This window comes from Pimephales promelas, chromosome 18, assembly GCF_988280905.1.
Source record: "Pimephales promelas chromosome 18, fPimPro1.hap1.1, whole genome shotgun sequence".
Lineage (NCBI taxonomy): Eukaryota > Metazoa > Chordata > Actinopteri > Cypriniformes > Leuciscidae > Pimephales > Pimephales promelas.
In genome coordinates, this window is record NC_142786.1 from 30,150,823 (window position 1) to 30,167,312 (window position 16,490).

Sequence of the window (16,490 nt, forward strand, 5' to 3'; positions counted from 1 at the left end):
GTAAAAGAAAACCATTTTAAATTAATATGGGATCTCCTTTAACCCTAAAACCGTATTCTGGACAAATGTGGGCAAAATAGTTTTGATTTATTTTTATGTTAAGTGGGTGAAACAAAAACTCCTTAATCTTGTATTTGGGTCACACCAGGTGACAACAAAGTCACTTCATCTTTAGGTTATGGTTCTAGGAACTTATTGGAATGATATTTTAATGTAGTTAATACAATTTTTTAAAATAAAACTACATAGTAATTTAATTAATTTACATAGAAAAAGTTTACATAGAAAATATGGTACTTTTTGAAGTAAATAAATTCAAAAATACCCCCAAAATAAAAGAAAACACCATATATGGATAGACAAAACTTTATCGAAGACAGTGATATAACATTTATAATTAAAAAAAAAAAATTAAGATCACACCTGAGTCCTCTGTGCCCACATTTGTGCACAATTGTCTTTATGCCCAGCTGCACTACTTCCTGAACTTAAGCCAGCTCCTTATTTCCTTTCTGCCATTATTGGACAAATTGATTAATTCAGGTGTGCCTGACCTCAGTAGTCATGGCAACAATAATCAGACACACCTGAATTAATCAAGTTTGGCCAATAATGGCAGACAGGAAACAAGGAGCTGGCTTAAGTTCAGGAAGTAGTGCAGCTGTGCATAAAGCCAAGTGTGAGGTTGTATTATTTAAAAATTCAGTGGTAGCTAATGCACCACGGATTTATTGTAACAAATAGTATGGTGGAAACTGTTACCATGGTAACAATATTATTGGAAAAGCGTTCTTTTTTCCTTTTTTTGTACATCTGTTTTAAATGCACTTTATTGGTTTTAGTTTTCTTGAAGTTAATTATATTTACATTTGATGTGAGCGGCATGGATGGTGTAGTGCGGTTCGGTTGCTGTCTCTTTAAGACGCTCGGTTAATACAGTGTAACTAGATGCGTTAGTTGAAACCTGTTTTTCTGCTGCTGCCGATGCTCTGGATGTTGCAGTGTGACCGTGGGAAAAAAAAAACAGCACAACAGACATTCAGAGGCTTTTAAACCCAGACAACCCAGCCTTTACACATCACACTGAAGATGCATTATAATTAGCCTGGAAATACATCATCAGCATCGTCTGTTGTGATCTGACACAAAGACAGAAGTGGTTGGATTTGGGTTTTTATTACTGGAGGGACAAACTGAACATCGTCGAAACGGACAAATAAACACGATGTCGTCGGAAAAACACGGTAAAATGTCTATTTTAAGTATTTGGTCACATCGCAGCTATCTAAATACATTCATGCAGCTGGAATACTGATTTAAATCAAAGGCTATTAATAAAAATGAGTGAGAGTCAAATATTAAAGGGCTGTTAAATGACCATTCATGAATAGTATGCATTCTTTTTCTGTTAATTCTTATTTAATCTATTATTATGCCATATATGCATTTCAGAATTCTGTGTCAAATCCTAGTGAGGTGAATCAAAAGCGCGAAACGTTAACGTCTTTTGTCGCGTGCTGCAGTTTTGCCCATTACAATAATGTGCTGAGCGTTATTATAACATGACATCAAATGTCGAATCAACCCTTAACGTTACTTATTCCTAGCGGATGATCCCCATGAATGCTATCTGAGTAGGCAACTGGCTATTTGAAACAGAGGTTGTGTCCGTAAGCTATTCGCTGCTGCATAATGTCGTGTTGAACATAGGCCATATATAGCTACACAAATATAGGCTGTGTTGAGTTTAATCAAATGAGAGAATTGGCATAAAGTAAGTGTTGTTCAAGGTTGTTGTATGGGGCCTATTTCAGTCAGCAGGTCCCTTAGGTCCGTGATTCACCATGCTGTGAGATGGACGCCCCTTATAAATTCACTTAAAACTGTAACGTTATTTTGTAAAACTATGGTTTAGATATAAAAACCTTTTTGAAATGTCAATAATCTATTTTGCGATCAAAAATCTAATTTCAGGGTATCGAATCACTGTTTTAGCTGATAAAAAGCTGTATAGCCTACATCCATCTCACCTCTTTGTCAACCTGTAGACTGAAATCATATTAATGATTCATATTAATTGTTTTAAATATGCTTAATCTGCAGGATGTTGGACAGTAAGGCGGACACAGACAATGTTATTTAAATATGCTCAAAAAATGATGCATTAAATATATCCTTGTGCATTTTTTTTTATCTCTCTTCCAACTAATGAAATATGAATTGCAATGCCTGAAATCCCCCTATACACCCTGAAGACCTGAATTATATGCTGCTGCCATTGTAGATTACATAATGATTTAGTCGCGCATAGAAACACACACACACTGGAAACTCTATCGGGTGACACAAGCTGGTGTAAATCTCATTCAATCTTTACTGTAACGGAATATTCCAGTTTGAATCCAGTTTGAGGAATAGTTTGACATTTCTAAGTAGAAATCGTTAAAGCATAGCCTATCAATTGACATCAGAAAGTAAAAAACGTATTCATTTTCTCTGGAAATTGATTTTCAAAGATAACTTGAGACAGACCTGTGAGCTTGATGGTATACATTTTTATTGAAGTCATCAGTTTGCATTAATTCAACATATTTTTTTAGAGAATCATGTTTAATTGTGGAATGACTGTCAATGATTCTGCATAATCTTTACCAAAGAGTCATGGCAAACAAATTGTGCCAAACATTCTCAATCTCGCCATGCTCTTGAAATACACTTCCTAACTACCTATACTATATATATATATATATATATATATATATATATATTGCAATAAACTTATGTTTCATGTACTTTTTTGCTTCAAATCAAAGTTTGTAATGTTGAGATTCACCGCGTGGCTGGTCGGTTTGGTTTGGTTTGGATGATTTCATATTCAAATTAAAATGTTACATAAAGTCATTTAGCAGATTATTTAATCCAAAGAAACTACATGACTTCAATTTACTGTCTGACACTCTTTATTCGTGTCGTATGACTGTCAATCTGTCATGGCTCAGGATTGGAGGAGGCAGCAGGGAGGCAGGCCATGTCTCAGCCGATGATGCAGATGGCTCCACCTCCCTACCTCCCCAACCAGGACCCCAACATGCCTCCACATCCTCCTCCACCTGGCTGTGGCCAACAGCCGAATTACCCCCCTCCCCCTCCCCCACCTGGATCAGAGGGTTACCTGCAGGAAACCCAGTTCCACTGCGGCACCCTCGGGCCCCAGGGAGCTCCAAACGGATACCCGGTGCAGACGCACGGACCAGTAGGCACCGTCCCTCATCCTCCCGTGGGCTATTTACATACAGGATACCCCCTACAGCTGCAGCCCTGCACGGCCTACGTGCCCGTCTATCCCATAGGCACAGGGGTGAGTCAAGATTCATCTCATAAGGTATTATTTTGAGTCGGCATGAAATGAAAATTGCAATCTAAATGCAGGCATTGGAAGATTGTTGACCTCATAATTATAATGTTTAATCAAAATGGCATTACTCAATCTTCTGGTGAAAAGAAAGACTTCTTTCTGGTGACGTGTGCCAATCATATTGTTCAATCATCATAAGTCCAGTTTATATTTCTATGAGCAAATTATTTATTTATGGTCATTTTTTAGAATTATTTTAATAGCCATAAGCTGAGATCTTTATATAAAATATTATGTGAAATGTGTAAAATTTCTATTCAAGACCAGCAGAGATGCGAAATATATCAGGACAATATCGTTTGTCTGCCAAGATGAGTGAATTTAAAAAATGTAATATAGTATAATATAGTGCATGTAAAATAATAGGATAATATATACTCTCTTTTTACTGTACATTGCTGTATGCATTTAGAACAAGTGAACTTTGATTATGTTACTTATTTCAATATTTTTGCTAATTGACCGAATAATTATTGTGAATAAATTGTCATACTGTATATGCGATTGTGTTTGGAAGTGCAAAATGTTAATATTAAAAATGTGATAATAAAAAATGAAAACAAGAAATATATTACTGTTGTAATAATATTGTACTGTAAAATAATAAAAAATATAATAATACACAAAATGTTACATATTTTACACTTCAATAGTAAAGTTATAATACTAATATTTGTTTAGTTGATTAATCTGTTCACAAAAATATTACGTACGCAATTATGAAATAAATTTCAGCCTTTTGCACACTATTGAAAATCACACTATGATTTTACAGCCCTATTTCAACTCATTTCAACACAGTTCTATTGTGATATTGTGATAAAAATAGGTCCAATCTTTTTTATATTATTATTATTATTATTATTATTATTTCAATCCACCTGCCAGTGGATGAATCCTTCATGACCTACAAAGTGTCTGTGAGATCAGATCTTTTTCTGAATCAGAATGCACCCCAACTGTCGACCAGTTTTCATAACCTGAATTGGCTTTTCTGTCTCTTTCCTCTTCTCAGGCACAGCCTTACATGTCTAACGGTGCACCTCATCCAGGTGTTGCTCCCGGCCAGATGGCCATGCATATGCCAAATGGCATTGCTCTGATGGAGTCTCGTCGTCCTCCTCACGACTATCTGCCCATCGCTGTCCTCACCACTGTCTGCTGCTTCTGGCCCACAGGAATAATCGCCATCATCAAAGCTGTGCAGGTAAACAGAGCTCTGATGACAGTAAGCCAAGATATCATTTCTGTTTTGCGTTGGATGTTCACACACAAGCAAGATGCAACTAAACGGGTGCGTTTCCCATACACATAACTCACTGCTTAAAGGGATAGTTCACTTTGAAATTAATTTTTGGCTATGTTTTAGCTTACCTCAAGGGCATCCAAGATGTAGTCTTTGTTTCCACAGTATTTTCAATTTTGATATTTTTAGGTCAAACCGTTCTTGTCTGTCAGTCATATAATGGAGGTCTATGGTCACCACCTCAAAGAGCATGCACAGAGAAGTCCAAATTAAACATGATTTAATGACTCGTAAATGTAAGTACACATTGATGGCCTAAGACACGAAACGAGCGGTTTTTGTGAGAAAACGAACAGTATTTATATCGTTTTTACCTCGTGTAATCACAATCACAACATGTAAGATTGGTTGATTATAACCAAATACTGTCTAGTCCATATCGTAAAAGTCTGTTTCCAAAGGCTGTCGAAGTAATATTTATTATCTACATGCAGTGTTGGGTGTAACTAATTACTAAGTAATTAGTTACTGTAATTTAATTACTTTTCCCTTGAACTTGTAAAGTAAAGGATTACTCTTCATTTATCTGTAATTTAATTAGTTACTTCTGATGTAATTGAGTTAAATACTGTTTATAGATCAATCCGATCTCACAGCGATTCATATGCATTTTATGAGGTGTCTAAATCGTACGACCGCACTCGTACAAATTTGTATGAATTAGTGTGAAATGTCATGAGATCAGACATAAAACAATAGTGGGTTTAACATCAGAATGTATTGTCTGATGTTAAAAAGTATGTTTTTATAATGTAACCTTCTCCACCTTGGTCTGTTTAAGGATAATTCATGCAATTTTATAGTATTTATTTGAAAGAATTAAAACAGATTCATGTCTATCCTTGTATTATTCAGCTGGTTGAGATTGATATGGGATTTTGAAAGTAATTAGTAGTTAAAAGTAATTAAATACTTTTTAGAGAGAGTAATTAGTACAGTAATCTAATTACACTGTTGAAGAGGTAATTAGTAACTAATTAATTACTTTTTTAGAGTAACTTGCCCAACACTGTCTACATGTACTAACTATATGGCTAGGGTAAGATTAGGGTTTGTTTAAGGGTTAGTTATGGCTAATATATACTATAGTTATTGCTATAGTACACATTAAAATAAAATGTTACCTTTTTTAGCATCAAACAATTCAAATTAATTTCAGACTTGGTACGAATCTGTTTCATCTAGATATCAACTAAATACGTTTTTTTGTTGTTTTTGTTTGTTTAGGTGCGTACTGCTGTTGCTCGGGGCGACATGGTTACGGCAGAGATTGCTTCACGCGAGGCACGCAACTTCTCCTTCATCAGTCTGGCGGTGGGAATCGCCTCCATCGTGCTGTGCACCATACTCACCGTTGTGGTCATCATCGCCTCTCAGCATCATGATGACGACTGGGAGCCCTAGAGACAGCAGTGCAGGGACGCACCCCCTCAACCTGCCCTACAGACCCCAACATTCCAGTCGGTATTCTGCTTTTTCTCTCACACAGCACAGTTATGACTTCTCAAGCCACCACATCCTAATCTGCAGTCAAAAATAAGACATTACAGCCATTCGCCCATGTATTAGTTACAAGAGAGATCAGCGGTATGGTAAATCAGAACATGGGAAACACAAAGCGCACTCACACTCTCATTAACCTACCTGAACACTTCCTGCTTCTCCTAAACAAAAGCATGTGTTAGATCAGTAGTTCAAACATATAGTGTACTGAAGACTTGAGTCAGGACAGACGTGTTATTGTTTGCTCTTAAAATTTGCCAAAAATATTCCTATTCCTCACAAAAGTATTACAGGAACATAATTTTGGTGTTTTTTGACATTCAAAACATTACGTTTTTTATTTGTGCCATTCATCTGTTTAAAAAGAAAGATAGTATATTACTTTGTAGGTTGAACTGACTAATTTAATCACTGAAAACGTGGATAAATTGTGTTTTCTATAAACTAAGGGCCAGATTTACTAACAGTTTGCACCAGTGCAAACCCTCGTTTGCTGTTAAAAAATCTACTGTTCGATTTATTAAAGACGCGCAGTGAAAAATTAGAGTTGAAAGGCATGGGCACGGTTCTTTTTATGGCTGACCTAATTGTATATGAATTTGTTGGAGTTTCCCTTCTAAGAAGATAAATTTATGTGAGGAGAGTATTTCATTCATGGAAGTGATTTACTAAGGTTTGCGCTAGCCAATTTACTGGTATTTGCGCCATTAATTAACGCCCCTAAAAGCATGTCTTGAACCAGGTGCTATTTTGCGCTGCTATTGGTAGATTGCGTTGGTCATTATGGAAATGATCCGCCTGCATCTGTCTTCTATAATTTGCATGTCGTCAGGAGATCACGCTAAGAACTTATCTTTATCGCTAATTTGCCCTGTTTAGTAAATCTGGCTCTAAGTATTAAAATTCAAATCCAAAAAGACTAGTTGATTATTGTAAATAAGTTTCAATATAATAGAACTACAATTTTAGATTTCATTTACCCAAAGGAACATCATCTTGTGTAGTTCAGAAGAGTTTATATCGGTATTGTTCACTCAGTGGTTTCTTTTCTTAAAGCTAAGGCCAGAAATATACTCTACGCAGTACACAAACACAGATGCAAAGGCTTGGCTATCACATGGCAGCATGCAGTTCTGTTGTACATATTTAAAGAAGCATTGCGTAAGTTTTGAAATTGCTCACCGTGACACTGACAACAGTGGCCGTTAGAGAAACTGCAGCCAGTGTTCTCGGTGCGCACGCTCGTATGAGCACGACCACAGAAACCACAGACGGCTCATCGAGATTCACCAGCATGTTTACAGATGTAAGAAAATTTACAGTAAGGTTATTGTTTGACAGCACGGGGTCTGTTTTTATACCCAGCGCTGACTGCCGCGCCGATGTTGACTCTTTTTTTTGCCAACGCCGGCGTCTCTCTATTATTTATTTATTTTCTTTTTTACTTGCGAGGGGTTTCTGTGGGTGTCTGGATTGTGCTGGAGGCTTGTCACTTCCATTTGAAACACTACTGCTAGCGATTACCGCTGCTTACTAATGGCTCCCGTATGGATAAAAGCCCAAGTAGACGAGAACGCGCATGACGTGCCAATTCGGACCCGACTCCTCCACACACAATTGAGCCTACAGGCTGATAGAGGCAACCGGGGTGGACAGTCATTCTTTCTATTACATTACGGTTGGCTCATAAATGTACTAACGAAAACTCTATTTTTTAAGTAAAAACCTACACATTGCCCCTTTAAAGCTAGTGATGCACGGAAAACGGAATCCGGATAAAGTTTGGGCAATTAAACTTAGGGAATTGTTACTGTTATTACATTTTGCTACTCTAGCATAATTTATGGCCATGGTGAAATGTGTCTAGACTGTTAACTGTTGGTGATTTTCCGCATCGTGTGCACAATATAGACACTGACACAGTCAAAACACTTCATCTGAAAAGCTTTAAAAGTTTCAGGCAATGATTTCAGCCCTCCAAAACTATTTCGGCTGTAACCAGAAATTCAGTTTATTCCTGTTTAGGCCACATTTTTTGGTTGTTGCAATTTGCATTACTATTTAAAGCTGCAAGGTAAAATCTTTCCTCTACTAGTGGTACAAAATGGAAATGCAGTCTGTTTAAAAAAAGCAACATTGGCTTAACCAATAGTGTGAGTTTGGGGCGTGGCTAACCGATTATCCTGAGTACCTGTTTTATTGCACAGAATTGACACGCTGCAACTTTGACAATAGTTTTACTGCATGCGGTGTTATTGTGGATGCGCGCCATAGAAAAACAAACTAAATTTAATAAACTGGCTCAGCAGGACTTTCTTCAAACTGTTAAATTGACAAAGAAAAAGACTCATGTATAGCTCCTCTCGTGGCAACAACGAGAATGTAAATTTTGAGTTTGCATAATTTTGAAGTGCTGATATATTTTGCAGTTCAGCGACATGTGAAAATAGCTAAAAACATTTGCGTTTATGTACTTGCGTAGCGTACGCCTCGGGCCTAAGTGTTCCCAAGTGTCTTGTTGAAAACCGTTCTTCAAAAAAATCCAGTTCAGAGATGTTGAAAGAATGTATTATAGGGTGAAATTATTGCTTCATTACTTACTTTTGTAAACTGGCTCTTCATTGAGGGAAGACATGCCATTTCCCTGTTGTGATCCAGTGTATTATTTATTGTTTAAACACTAAATTATTAATTTGTGTATTAAACTGATAATTCTGTATTTATTGAAATATGTGATAGGTCTAACTGTTGTGCTGAAATATTTAGTTCTCTTTAACAGTCAATCATCATCACGGATGATTGCTCAGCTGGCATATTTTAAAGAAGCATGTGGTGATATGCACTTTTATGCTCAGTAAGCAAGTAGCTAGTTTGTCTCACTTCTTTGTAGATGAAAGTGTAACTTGCTTCAATTCTGACCTCATTGAAACTCCTCACATGCTGCTGTCAGTTAGCTGTAGTTTGTTAGATAAACACATTTAGCACAATGGTTTGGTTGAACAAAACGAATCAAACAGTCCTACAGTGTTCCTACATATATTATACTGAAACATGGATGCAATGTTTTGGATTTGTAAGACTCTAATATGTGAATTTATCTCTTACTGCTTTCAAAATGCATCCGTGCCATTCATTGACTGACTGGGTGATCTGTCAAACTCTTTATTTTCACACAAGAAAAAAAAAAATGAAAATGTAAATTCTGTCATCATTTACAACATACCCTCATGTTTTTCCAAAAACCTGTATGAGTTTCTTCCATAGAGGATAAAAGTGAAATCGAGCTAAATGTTGATTCTGTTCTTTCCATAATGAAAGAGATCGGGGCTGTTGAGCTCCAAAACTGACAAATAACTCAAATAAATATAACAAATGTTCTGGGAATAAAGATAACATTTTTTGGAGCTTGATATCCCCAGTCCACATTTTCTGGAATAGAGGGGTGCAGGGATGACAGGCCAAACCCAGAAAGGACTAGCATTTTTTTTTTTTTTTTTTTGTACCAAAAAAGGTACAAAAGCTGTCACTGGGGCTGTATACCTTTTCAAAAAGTACACTTTTGTACCCAAAGGCTGCATATTGGTACCTTAGTGGAACATATTAGCACCTAAAATGTACACATTAGCACCTGAAAAGTACATATTAGCACCTGAAATGTGCATGTTGGCACCTAAAATGTACATATTTACACCTAAAATGTACATATTAGTACCTAAAATGTACATATTTACACCAAAATGTACATATTAGCACCTGAAATGTACATATTAGCACCTAAAATGTACATATTTACACCTAAAATGTACATATTAGCATCTGAAATGTACATATTAGCTCCTGAAATGGACATATTAGCACCTACATGTACATATTAGCACCTAAAATGGACAAAAGTTTACCTTTTGAAGAGGTACAGCCCCAGTGACAGCTTTTGTACCCTTTTTTCTGAGCACCTCTGGTTCCATCTTCCCGAAGTCAATGTGTTTTTTGCTAAATGCTTGAAATGCTTGCAAGCTCATGAGATTTTCATGTTTTATTATATGATATAAAATGCATCCATAATACCCTCTTGTGATTTTTATAGCTTTATCTTGTCTTGTAAAAGGTGGTTGCCAACAAGTGTCGAAATGGGACTACAGAGGTTGTCAGGGACATTAAACGCCATCAGCCGAACAGCAGTCCACATTCACAGCCTCGTTGTATTTATAATCGCGCTCTTGCAGACTATTATAACTCAAACTTTCAGAGATGTTTTCATACAAAACTCTGAAAGAGAGAGTTAAAGTCATGGGTGGTTTAGTTCATTTATTTGGTTTTTGATTTCTGCGGATTGTATTTACACTTCAATCTTTATAAAAGCGGTGTTCATTTGTGAAGAATATCATGATGAACAGAGCGTGTAAGAATCAAACTTTTGTTAGTCAAATACCTTATTTTCTGAAATAATCCAAAAGCCAATGGGAAAATCCAATTGTTTTTTTGTCGAAGGAACCCGTGTAATGCTAACTTCCGGGTTGGCCTACAAAAAAAAAAAAGTCATCCTTGCAGCCTGGATCTGATCAATTTCTCCTATTGCATTCCATGGGGGAAAATCATAAACTCAGTGTATGATCTTTTCATGTTTAAAGAATTTCTACATTTGCAGGCTTGACAGTTGTGACGAGAGTAAAAAATGCTTATTGTCTCAGTGAAATACAAGATAGAGAACAACCAGTCTTGATAAATGAATGTGTCCCATGATTAATTAGGAAACACGGAAGAAAATCATATTTTGCATCCATTTTGAGCACTTTCTGCCCTCTTCTACCATGCCACTCAATTTGAAGATTTTCTTTTTTTGCTTGTGTAATTTGAACTGCATCATATCTTTCTTTTCCTGCTCTCTTTAATCGATTTCTAATATCTATTTTTGAACAAATGCCTTGCAGCACTGCAAATGTTTTGCTGAACTGTTCGTTGAATGACTTCAGATGTATCGTTTATACCTGTTAGAGGTGTGATTGCATATGGTCATATTTATATGGGCTATGTCTGAAAATATGGCCCTCATTTTCTAACTAAGAGAGAGCATAGTTTCAATAGAAATCCTGTCTGTTAATAAGACAAGCTTGTCCAAAACATTTTATTTTGGTGTTTTAAAGTTGTGCAAACACTGTACTGTTGATGTGAAACTAGCTCTTGTTTATAATTAGACCAGCAATATGCTTTTTCACACTGTTGTGATATAAAGCTAATGCTTTATTGTTATAAACATGGCCACTGAAATCTGATTGCCAATAGTTATTGCACACCGTTTCTCTAAGCTTGTAAATTTGGCAGATGGTTTATTCAAAATAGCCTCAAGCTTAAACAGCCGCAACCTTGTATTTGTGTGCTTCTAGAGGTTTATTCTTCTGTGAATCTCACGAATCCTGTCAAAAACATGTCCTGGTCATATTTCTCCTCAAGTCAACAAAATTAAATATGATATACTCATAAATAGAATGAAGCTTATTTAGGACCATTATAATTTGTTGTATTAATTTGATGCCAGTTACACACTCCCCCCATTAATGTAAAAAAAAATAATAATAATAATAATTGCTGAGATACAAAATGAGAATCACCATTGAAAATAATGTGAATTCCTCAGAATTTTGGCGAAACTTATTAAAAATAATGTTGCAATGCAAAAAAATCTCAATATTCCCTGAATCATGCTTTATTTTCGTATTTTTAGTCCATTTAATATGGGTGTGAATTGTGACCCAGACATGTTTTTTTTTGTATTTGTGTGTGAGATTTGCTCTTTAATGAGACCAATCATTGATTTGCAGTGTATGAATCCAGTGATTTGAATTAAAGAGGAATACCTGGTTGTGCAAGAATCGATTGTGTGGCGTTTTCTCTCCCTCTCGTGTTTTGGCCTTTCTCTTTGTCTCAGAGGTGCTATTTATAGTTGCCCTGTTTTTTCTCTCTATCTCTGAATCTTTTCCCTTGTGTCACTGGAGCTGCAGTATAACTCCACATCACACAACTGATAAACTGATTGGAGGGCGCCAGGTCCTCACAAAATGCTCTCATTTACATATTGTATCCATTATGTGGTGTGCAATAATTGCCCAGGGGCTGCAGCTCTTCTCAATCTGTGGGGGGGCATCTGTCATTCTGTGGATCCAATTCAATATGATGCTCGGCGAGTGAAGATAGCTATCAGAAAGCATCAGCATGACTGTGTCTGGCTGCACAGGATAGAGAATATTATAGAATAATATAATAGAAATGAAAGGGCAAGAGAGGGATCAGAAAAGTGCTAAATGAAAACATATCCAATTCATATTTCACCTCATTTAAGAATTTGTCCTGGGCTTACTGATACCTGGTGGTGTGGATGCACAATGTAAAATCAAATGTTTTCCGTTACCAGTGACAAATGTACCTCTTGCAGTCAGCACGATTAATTTATTAGTATTCATTTATTCAATGAAAGCAGGGAAAGGGAGTAGTATTCGGTTGATCATGTGATCTCAAAATGGCAGCTCCCATGAGGTATTCTGCTCCATGTAAAAAAACAAAACAAAAAATAGCTCTTATAGGCTCTATGTACGTCGCAGTTCCGGGTTCGCGTGTATTAGGTTATCAACTTCGGTTCAACTTCCTGTTTATACACACACAGATATGGCTCTCTTTTATAGTCGTTGTCTTCAGGACTTACCTCGTCTGACGGTAAATGATGTTGATGACTCATAAAAAAAAAAACATGGGAAAAAGTATTTAAAATGTACGTCGACAGCTATATCGACAACTATGAGGGTAAGTAGCTAACATACCAACCCGATCTCACGACCAAATCGTACGAATTCGACGAATGATTAAAAAGTGGCTAATTCGTAACAATTCATATGACCTCACTCGTACAAATTAGTACGATTTTGCTTAATCATACATATTTTCGTATGAATTCGTACGAATGACCTACCCCTTACCCCGCCCCTAAACCTAACCATCACGTGGGTTTATACAAATCGTACAAATTCGTACGAGTGAGGTCATACGAATTAGATACTTTTTAATAATTCGTCGAATTCGTACGAATTGGTCGTGAGATAGCGTAGAACATACTATATTAAGCCCTCAGGTTGTGTTCGGGTCATTTTGACCCGGTGAAAATTTAAATTAGTTAATGTTATCGCATTGAACTGAAACTTAGTGACCTTGTTCACAAAGGGTATAACTACTTCTCAAATGTTCTTGAGAAGATTTTTTTATGAAATTAAAATTTGACAATTTTCGTGCGGGGAGAGCGGGGCACGAGGTAACGTGGGGCTAGTTGTAACACTTATTTTAAATACTTCCACACATGCCAGCATGACGAAACCTCTTTTACTGTCTAAAATAAAATAAAAAATTTAGTGTATGTTGCCGTATCAGCACTAGAGAAAAAATTCGCTAAAATTCAGAAATCGTTGTAAGATGTCACTGAGCATTTATTAAACCATAGCCAAATTATTATTCTTTTTCTTTAAGGCTACTGATATAACTTCTTTATATTATCATGTTCCTTTATATGTTTTGGGAAATGTGTGCGAAAAAAAAAAACATGTTTGTGGAGGAAATAAAAGTTCTTTTTTTAGATTTTTTGTTTTGTTTTTGTTTGTTTGTTTTTTGTCATGTTTGGATCAAAAATGGACTTACCCAACCATTGGTTTAAATTTATAAATAAATTTGGGTTTGCCCATATTTGATCCAAACATCGATTGAAACAACACAGATTTGTGTGACCAAAGTTTTTTGATGTATTTTTTTAAATTTATTTTCAGTTTTTACCCTTATTCTCAAACGTGTTTGTCATTGGATATTAGAATAGATATAGATGCTAATGCATTATATCTTAATTTTGTCTAAAACATTTTTTTAATCATTATTATTAATGGTTCTAAAACAGTAAACGATAAGTTAATTTACTAAAATTACTTAAAAAAAAATACATTAAACCTAAATAGAAAAGTACATAACAAAATTACTAAAACTTAAAATATAAAACAACTAATTCAAAGTATAAATAAATATTATAAAAGAATATAAATAAACTAAATAACTATATTCTTGATTTTTAAGTCCTTCTTGTAATTTTGGGGTGAAATATGACCTGGATTCATATCTTGAGATTTAATGAGATTCATCCAAAATGAAAAGAGGTGGGAGAGAGGAGAGATGAATCAAGTTAGAAGGAAGCAGGCCAGACTGTGTCGGTAGGATCACAGATGGTCGTTTAGCCTCCCAAAGAGACACATCGTTTCAGTAATCATTTAACACTGCAGGCCTGCCGTCTTCCACCACACAGTTGTGCCTCTTCTTCTCTGACCCTAACGGCGTGTTTGTGTCACCCATACTGCGCCCGTGTACTCACCCACACATCACCTCCACAGCTCCATCAAGGCTGATTAACAACCTCTGTTGGACAACTACATCTGATGTACACGTCCCTCACGGTGCAGTGCCGCTCTGTGCTCTGTTGGTTAGGACTGCTTACTCATGTAGTACTTGTGCCAAGCTTTGAGCTGTGCAGTGTACATTCACTGACTCCCTGGTTGATTCATGTTGACACCATTACTGTCATTTCCTATCTCTTCCACAGTGGCTCTCCTCTCTGCTCTCGCTGTCCTCCCCTCACCAGAGACTTATGTAAGACCTGCACTTTGCTCAGTGCCCTAACTAGGCATGACAAGCCATTTCTCTGTCTAAACTGAAAGAGAAAATGCTGCAAAATCACACCATATTTCATGTTTAACATATTTATATAAAACAGGTTATGGAAAATCTCAGATAAAAATAAACATGAAATCAAAACTGACCCTATGTTCACTAGAGAAAAAAATAATAATTTTATCAGAATGTAATAAACTTTCCTATGTGACTGACATCATCAATTACTTATAGAGGCACTTTTCACTATCCAATCAATTGATACAATGGTAACACTTCCATTAGTTAACATTATAGTTAGTGCATTAACAATGAGCAATACATTTGTTACAGTATTTAATTTTTTTAACGTTAGTTAAAAAATAAAACTGTTTATTCATGTTAGCTCGGGCCCATTCAGTTTTAATAATTTTAATATTGCATTAGTGAATGTTGAATTTAACATTAGCTGAGATTAAGTATTTTTCCATGATTTGTTTATGTTAAATAATATAGTTAACTAATGTTCTGTGGAATACTTGATTCTGATTGGTCAATCGAGCCATTCAACGGTATGTTATCCCCTGCCTGGTAACAACCAGGCACTGAAAACGTTTTTTTTTTTTTTTACACTTGCTAGAACTTCCTCGTGGACGTTTTGCGTTTGGTGAGCTAATAAAATATAAAAACTCAAATCAATATTTTGTGTACAGTTATTTAATTATGTCATCCGATATCACAGACTCACTCTCTCATTTTGCGAAGATTGTTTTGTACACATTAATGGATTATAACTAAGATTATAAACATGTACGATTTTAAAACATTTTCATCTCAAATCAATTTCTCTTATCTCATAATTATTGATGTGGTAAAATAATAAGTGGTATGACTGTACTGAATCCCTTAAAGGGATACTCCACTTTTTTTGGAAATAGGCTCATTTTACAACTCCCCCAGAGTTAAACTGTTGGGTTTTACCGTTTTCGAATCCATTTAAAATTAGAAGAAGATATTTAGAAGAATATCAGTAACCAGACAGTTTCTGGTCTCATTGACTTCCATATGAAAAAAATATATACTATGGAAGTCAATGAGACCAGAAACTGTCTGGTCACTGTCTGATATTCTTCTAAATATCAGAAAACCGGCTGAATGGATTCGAAAACGGTAAAACAATGAGCCTATTTCCAAAAAAAAGTGGAGTATCCCTTTAAATGTTCATAGTTTGCACACAGCTTGCTAGCAACCGCCTTCTTTGCGAAGCTTTGCATTAAAAAGAGCTATTGAAATATTTTGCAGTCATATGTCTAATTATCTACTTATGTGGCAAGTAGCTGTGTAATAAGCGGTATAATGTGCATCAAGCCGGTTGTTATCGCAGAATAAACCCGGACAGGGTGGTCAGGACCCCCGCGTGAAATTTGTCCGAAATCCATGTTGATAAAAGTGGAGGAGAATGCTTTTTATCGCTTGTTCCTTTGTATCCGGCTGTGACGGTGATAATCAGAATCTTAAAATACAAAACTTATGTGGTACAACATTTTGTACCAGTGTGATGCCTAATGAGTTTGACTGGTTAATGCAAAAACTTAACATGGA

The 16,490-nt window shown here is 35.9% G+C and overlaps 1 protein-coding gene across 1 annotated transcript; it reads left to right on the forward strand.

The window, feature by feature from the left end:
- Positions 1–899: 899 nt before the first annotated feature.
- On the forward strand, positions 900–12,091 carry prrt1 (proline-rich transmembrane protein 1). The gene is made up of 4 exons (XM_039681224.2): positions 900–1,244; positions 3,000–3,358; positions 4,431–4,622; positions 5,949–12,091. Exons 1-4 carry the CDS (start codon positions 1,226–1,228, stop codon positions 6,123–6,125), a joined length of 747 nt encoding a protein of 248 aa, XP_039537158.2. The 5' UTR covers positions 900–1,225; the 3' UTR covers positions 6,126–12,091.
- The last annotated feature ends 4,399 nt before the right edge of the window (positions 12,092–16,490 follow it).